Source organism: Sus scrofa, chromosome 9 (genome assembly GCF_000003025.6).
Source record: "Sus scrofa isolate TJ Tabasco breed Duroc chromosome 9, Sscrofa11.1, whole genome shotgun sequence".
Taxonomy (NCBI): Eukaryota; Metazoa; Chordata; class Mammalia; order Artiodactyla; family Suidae; genus Sus; species Sus scrofa.
In genome coordinates this window covers 68,234,400-68,240,852 of record NC_010451.4, presented here as the reverse complement: position 1 = coordinate 68,240,852, position 6,453 = coordinate 68,234,400, and the positions used below count along the sequence as shown (strand labels likewise).

The 6,453-nt window shown below is 36.5% G+C and overlaps 1 protein-coding gene across 1 annotated transcript in view; it reads right to left on the bottom strand.

Moving 5' to 3' along the window:
* Window positions 5,127-6,453, bottom strand: part of LOC100515090 (membrane cofactor protein-like) — a 40,985-nt gene continuing 39,658 nt past the window's right edge. The window contains exons 11-12 of the mRNA XM_021063336.1: window positions 6,159-6,194; window positions 5,127-5,672 (exon numbers count right to left, since the gene is read on the bottom strand). Of these exons, the coding sequence (XP_020918995.1) occupies window positions 5,608-5,672; window positions 6,159-6,194 (101 nt within the window). The 3' untranslated portion in view covers window positions 5,127-5,607. The remainder of the gene's footprint in view (window positions 5,673-6,158; window positions 6,195-6,453) is intronic.

Genomic DNA, 6,453 nt, shown 5'->3' with positions numbered 1-6,453 from the left:
CATCAGAGGTGAACATAATTAAGTTCAGAAATTAAATTCCAGAAGCCCAGTTAGAACACGGACATTTTTAAAAAACTGTATTTATAGTAGTAAGAGTCACTGAACTAGGAAACAAAGAATTCTTTTAAAGTAATTTCAAATGCTCACCTAGTCTCACTTCAAAACCCCTTTTTCTATCCCTGTTTTGTATTTTGATTCACTCCAAGACAAGAAATAAAACAGTCACATAAACTTAACAGATATTCCCTCACTTTAATTTAGGGCCAAAGGGAAAGACTAGAGAGCAACACATATTTTCCCAATATTGCAATTTAAAATCTGGCTCTGAGGTGAAACCTTTAAAAAGCTAAAGACTCCAACAGTGTTTAAGTTCAGTTATGTCTCATTTACCCCTCACTACCGGGGAAACCATGGGTTCTAATTGGAGAGGGTCTTAAATAACTAAAACCCACATCACACTTTTTTCCTTCTTTTTTTTTTTTGTAACAACAGACAATTTCATAAAATCTGTTATTCAAGTCCAGCATTGTCCAGAGAAATATAATGTGAGACATACAGGTAATTTTGAATTTTCTAGAACCCATGTTAAAAAAAGGAAAAGAAGCAGGAAAATCTGTTTTAATGCATTTTTCTTAACGCAATATTCATGCATTGTACAACTCTTTGCACTAAGTCTCTGAATCAGGTGTATAATTTGCACTCAAGCTCACCTTATGCAGGAGGAGCCACTTTTTTTTTTGGACCACTCCTGGGGAATGTGGACGTTCCCGGGGCAGGGATTGAATCCATGCTGCAGAAGCAACCCGAGCTGCAGCAGTGACAGGGCCAGATCCTTAACCCACTGAACCACAAGGGAACTCCAGGATGAGACACTTTTGGTTTCCTCAGAAGCCATTTAGAGTATTGACTATGGAGCTGGAAAACACAATTCCAGTCCCTCCTTAGGAAACTGACTCTAACAGACAAATGGCAACCAAATGTGGATCAGTCGGTTATTTACAGCATGCCTGCCCCAGCAGATGCTTCAGGAAGCCTACTCCATGTAATGGCTAACCATGTTCATTTCAGAGACTTTCCTATTTGCCTCGGTAGGGGAGACATCACTATGAACCATGACTGTCACAGCCCTGGACTTGTATAGAGCAGTTTCCTAAGAACTATTATGGAGAGTCAATAATTAGGCCTGTCCCTGAATCCTCCAAGGCACTAGATTTTTCTACTTTTTAAAAGTCAATACATTTTTTTTCCCCAATAGGGTGGGATCTTGTGTGTGTGTGTGTGTGTGTGTGTGTGTGTGTGTGTGTGTGTGTGTGTGTGGTGGTGGGCTGCATATAGAAGTTCCGTGTTTAGGGGTTGAATCAGAGCTGCAGCTGCTGGCCACAGCCACAGCAACACCAGACCCTAGCCACATCTGTGACCTATGCTGCAAATTGCTGGGATATTTAACCCACTGAGCAGGGCCAAGGATCAAACCCACATCCTCATGGATATTAGGTTCTTAAACAGCTGAGACTCAACAGGAACAATGGAATCATTTTTTAAATAGAATTTTAATTAGAAATCCAATGTTTGATACTTAAACCTTCATTTGATATAACAATGAAGCTATTTGAATTTGATTAAAGTGTGAAAGTGGATTACTAATTGCAGTTATGTTATATTACCTTCAGCATTCATTAAGTTAAATTCCAGCATTTACAGACAACTTGAAGCTCATGGCCATCTGAAAACTACTATCCTGGTTGGCTTTAGCCTGAAAGGAATCTTTAGAGAACCCAGCAGATGTACAGGGCTGGGTAAGTTCACACTGCCTACCATATGCCCACTACAAGAGATCCATTTTAGGGCAAAGGACACAAATAGATTAAAAGTGAGGGAATGAAAAAAGATATTTCATGCAAATGGAAATGACAAGCTAATGGGTTTGCAATACTCATATCAGATAAATATACTTTAAAACAAAGGCCGTAAAGGAAGATAATGAAAGACACCATGTAATGATGAAAGGATTAGTATAAGAAGATTTTAAACTCATCAACATATATGCACTCAGCATAGGAACATCTGAATACATAAAACAGACACTAAGAGACATAAAGGAAGAAATTGATGGGTATATAATAATAGCAGAGACTTTAACATCCCACTCATGTCAATAGACAGATTTTCTACAAAGAAAATCAATAAGGCAACACAATAGAACAGTTAAGACCTAATGGATAATTGCAGGACATTACATCCAAAAGACCCAGAATACGCATTCCTTTTTTTTTTTTTTTTTGTCTTTTTAGGGCTGCACCCACGGCATATGGAGGTTCCCAGGCTAGGGGTCAAACTGGAGCTATAGCTGCTGGCCTATGCCACAGTCACAGCAATGCGAGATCCAAGCTGAGTCTGTGACCTACAACACAGTTCACAGCAACATGGGATCCTTAACCCACTGAGTGAGGCCAGGAATCAAAACTGCATCCTCATGGATGCTAGTCAGATTCGTTTATGCTCAGCCAAGATGGGAACTCCCCAAAATGCACATTCTTTTCAAGTATACATGGAACATTCTCTAGGAATGGCCATATATTAGGACATAAAACAAGCCTCAATACATTTAAAAGTATAGAGATTATTTCAAATGTATTTTATGAATATGAAAGCAGGAAACTAGAAATCCACCACAGAAAAAGAAACAATAAAAAATGTTTACATGAACACTAAATGACATGCTACTAAAAAAACCATGCATCAATGATGAAATCAAAGAGGAAAATTAAAAATACCTTGAGACATTGCAACTGCAGTATGAGTTCGATCCCTGGCCTGGGAAATTTCACGTGTAGCAGTCATGGACAAAAAAAAATTACCTTAAGACAAATTTCAATGAAAACACAACCATACAAAATCTATGGAATGTGGCCAAAGCAGTTCTTAGAGGGACGTTCATAGTGAAACAGGCCTTCGTCAAAAGAAAAAAAAAAAAATCTCAAACAATATGTTACCACTTACAAGAATTAGAAAAAAAAAAAAAAGAACAAAACCTAAAGTCAGCAGAAGGAAGAAGGAAGAAAATAATAATATCAGAGAGCACATAAATTGAGATTAAAAAACAATAGAAAAAGTCATTAATGTAAACAAAGAGCTTCTGGTTTTTGGAACTACACAGTCAGGACATGAAAAACAGACTGAAGCAGTAGCAAAAGAGCGGGCAAGAGCTGTGGATTCCAAGCCTGGAAAGTATGGCAGAAGAGTTAGTTAAGAAAAGATACTGGGAGTTCCCATCGTGGCTCAGTGGTTAACAAACATGACTAGTATCCATGACGATGCAGGTTTGATCCCTGGCCTCACTCAGTTCAATCCATGCCCAGCATTGCTATGAGCTGTGGTGTAGGTCACAGATGCAGCTAGGATCCTGCGTTGCTGTGGCTGTGGTGTAGGCCCACAGCTGTAGCTCCAATTTGACCCCTAGCCTGGGAACCTCCATATGCCCAGGGTGTGGCCCTAAAAAGCCAAAAAAGAAAGAAAAAAAAAAAAGAGAGAGAGAGAGAGAGACTGGAAAGGAAAATAAAGGAAGGTGGAGATGTAGCCTATTAGACCAACTAGGATCCTCTTTTATTCTTAGTTGAAACATGAAACTGCAGCCGAAGACTTTAATCTTGTGTCCATTTTTCATCATCATTTAAGTGAACAACAAAAGCAAATTGGGGGACAAAATACAGACATTAAACACTGCAAAGAATATAACAAAATAATTATCTTTTAAAAGAAAAGCAAATTAAAGGTAAGTATTACCCTATATTCTTATAAAAGCATACATAGATGAGTCTTTTAAAAAAAAATCAAAATATCATAAGCAGGTGAAACATTTCCCAATAAGCTTGAAGGTGTGTCTTCAAGTTTAAAGAGCATATAGTCATCTACACCCTCATTTCTCAAAGTGTAGTCTGGGCCCAGCAGCATCATTTCCTGCGACCTCGCTAGAAATGGGATCTCAGATCTCTAATACCCCTGAAATTTTAATCTGGAGGTACAATGCTCAGATAATTGTTTGGCATTAAAAGACTCATTAACTGGGAGCTAGAAGAGTTGGGTTAATACCTGTTAGGGAACCTTTACAAATATTTTGGCATTGTTATGTTTTAAACAAAGAAAAATGAGTGAGGATCAGAAAGATATTATATATTTATTCTTCGGATGTTATTTCTACACAAGCCTTTTAGACCTTTAAAAATATTTCACTGATAGTATTTTTTATTCAGACTTCTGTGCATATGTAATTTTTAGAAGTATACCACTGATAGAGAAATTACATATGCATAATATGTGTTCTATGGGTAAAAGATTTAAGGTTCAAAGGAAGGCACTGTGAGTATTTTAGAAAGATCACCAAGTAACATTAACAACATTTGAGTGAAGAAAGTATTTTTATTACAGTCCAAGCCCAATCATTAATAAAATATTAAAACCACAAATAAAATATGAATTCCTAAAGTCTTAAAATAATTAATTTCAATGCAATTTTTAAAGCCTTCCTGGGGAAAAATCACTAAACATCATAAATTTCAAAGCACCTAATATTAATCTTTGTTCCATGATTTATTCTAAGTTTTCATTAAGTTGTAAATGATTCCATTAAAATTTAAGTTTGATTAAAAAACCCCTATTCTCTTTAGAAAATGTGTTTGTGCTTTAAAAAAAAAAAACAAAAAACTAAGCCTCCTTCCTTTTTCATTTATATAGATAAAAAGACAGACAAAATTAATTAGGTGCCTTGTAAATCTTTCCATGCTCAGCCTCAGCAATTTTTAAGTTTAACCCCATCAGTTTTACTGCCATTTAGTAAATTAAGAGAACACAAGAAAATCAAACAGTGTTGCTTTTAATTCTCCACTTTAACTTGTATAAATAACAACTCAGGAGTTCCCACTGTGGCTCAGTGGCAACGAACTTGACTAGTAGCCATGAGGATGTGGGTTTGATCCCTGGCCTTGCTCAATGGGTTAAGGATCCAGAGTCACTGTGAGCTGTGGTGTAGGTTGCTGACTTGGCTTAGATCCTGTGTTGCTGTGGATGTGGTGTAGGCTGACAGCTGCAACTCGGAATTTGACCTCTAGCCTGGGAATTTCCACATGCCACAGGTACAGCCCTAAAAAGCAAAATAAATAAATAAGTAAATACATAAATAAAGACAACTATGCATCTTCTTACAACTATTCAAGTTATACAAACAAATGAAACTTTCACCATGAAAACTGCAGTGATTTCAGCTCTCAAAGTCTCCACAGCAAACCATTTTAAATTTAATCTTGGCCATTAGTCCAATCTATGAGGTAGGCTACATTTAGTGTAGGGAAGGGCCCATAACAGTCCATGAGCTGCTGTAGCACTCAGAAAAATTTTTTACGTCAAAAAGTCTGATGAGACCTGCACCGATTACCCTTGTTGAGTTGATATGAAAGGTAGCTGAAAATATTTTGCGTAAAGGAAGGCAGTGTGAATGACATATACATGCAGGTACATTAAACAATAAGCCGTGTAATGCGCAGTACAAATAAAACTGCACAGAAGTATGTTAAGAGTGAGAAGGACCAACAAATTAAAGAAACATGCTTTAATTTACTCTCTCTCCCGCCGTGAAGAAAATTTGTATATGCAGGCACCAACTACTGCAACAGCAACAACTACAAGCAAACAGGAAACAAATGACATGTAACTGTGAAAACTCATTGCCAAGATTCAAAATCTAGCAGAAGAAATAAATGTTGGTTAGATTTCATGGTCAGAAAGTGTTATTTTATTTTATTACATACACATTTAGATTCCATCTGGTCTCTTCACTATCTAAATTCAATTCTCTGGAGTCAATTAAATAGTAAGTCAGAGAAGAGTTCTTGAGTAACATAGAAAATTTGTGATGCAACTCAAATGACTAATCATCTTACAACAACATGTGTTATTTAGGGTTGTTAGTAAGTGAACATATAGAATATAAAAGATTATACAATCACCAAACAAGGGAGTATATTATATAAAAGCTCATGTTTTCCTAAACTGGTAGATTCATTTCACACCATAAACCCCAAAGAAATGAAAACACCACTAAAAAATCAATTTACTTCTTCAGAGTAATATCTTGATTTAAATGGTATCAAAGTTTGGGTACTTACGTACAGTGAGAACAATCACAGCAATGAATTCTTCATCTGCGAAAAAAATGAAAACAGTTTGAAGATAATTAAGCACATGGGTGTCTCCAAATAGCTTTTGCATTTTGAATTGATCAAATCAACCATAACTATAGCAAAGAAAAAACATTTCAGCTTAGTTTTAGCAGGACTGTTAGGAGATCCAGGTCATTTTGACCAACAAACCCTTCAAAACAGATTTCAGGGTTAGGATTCCCCTTGTGAAATTCTTAACAGGGACCTTACTTTTCATCATTGTGTACTGAAGCTACCACAT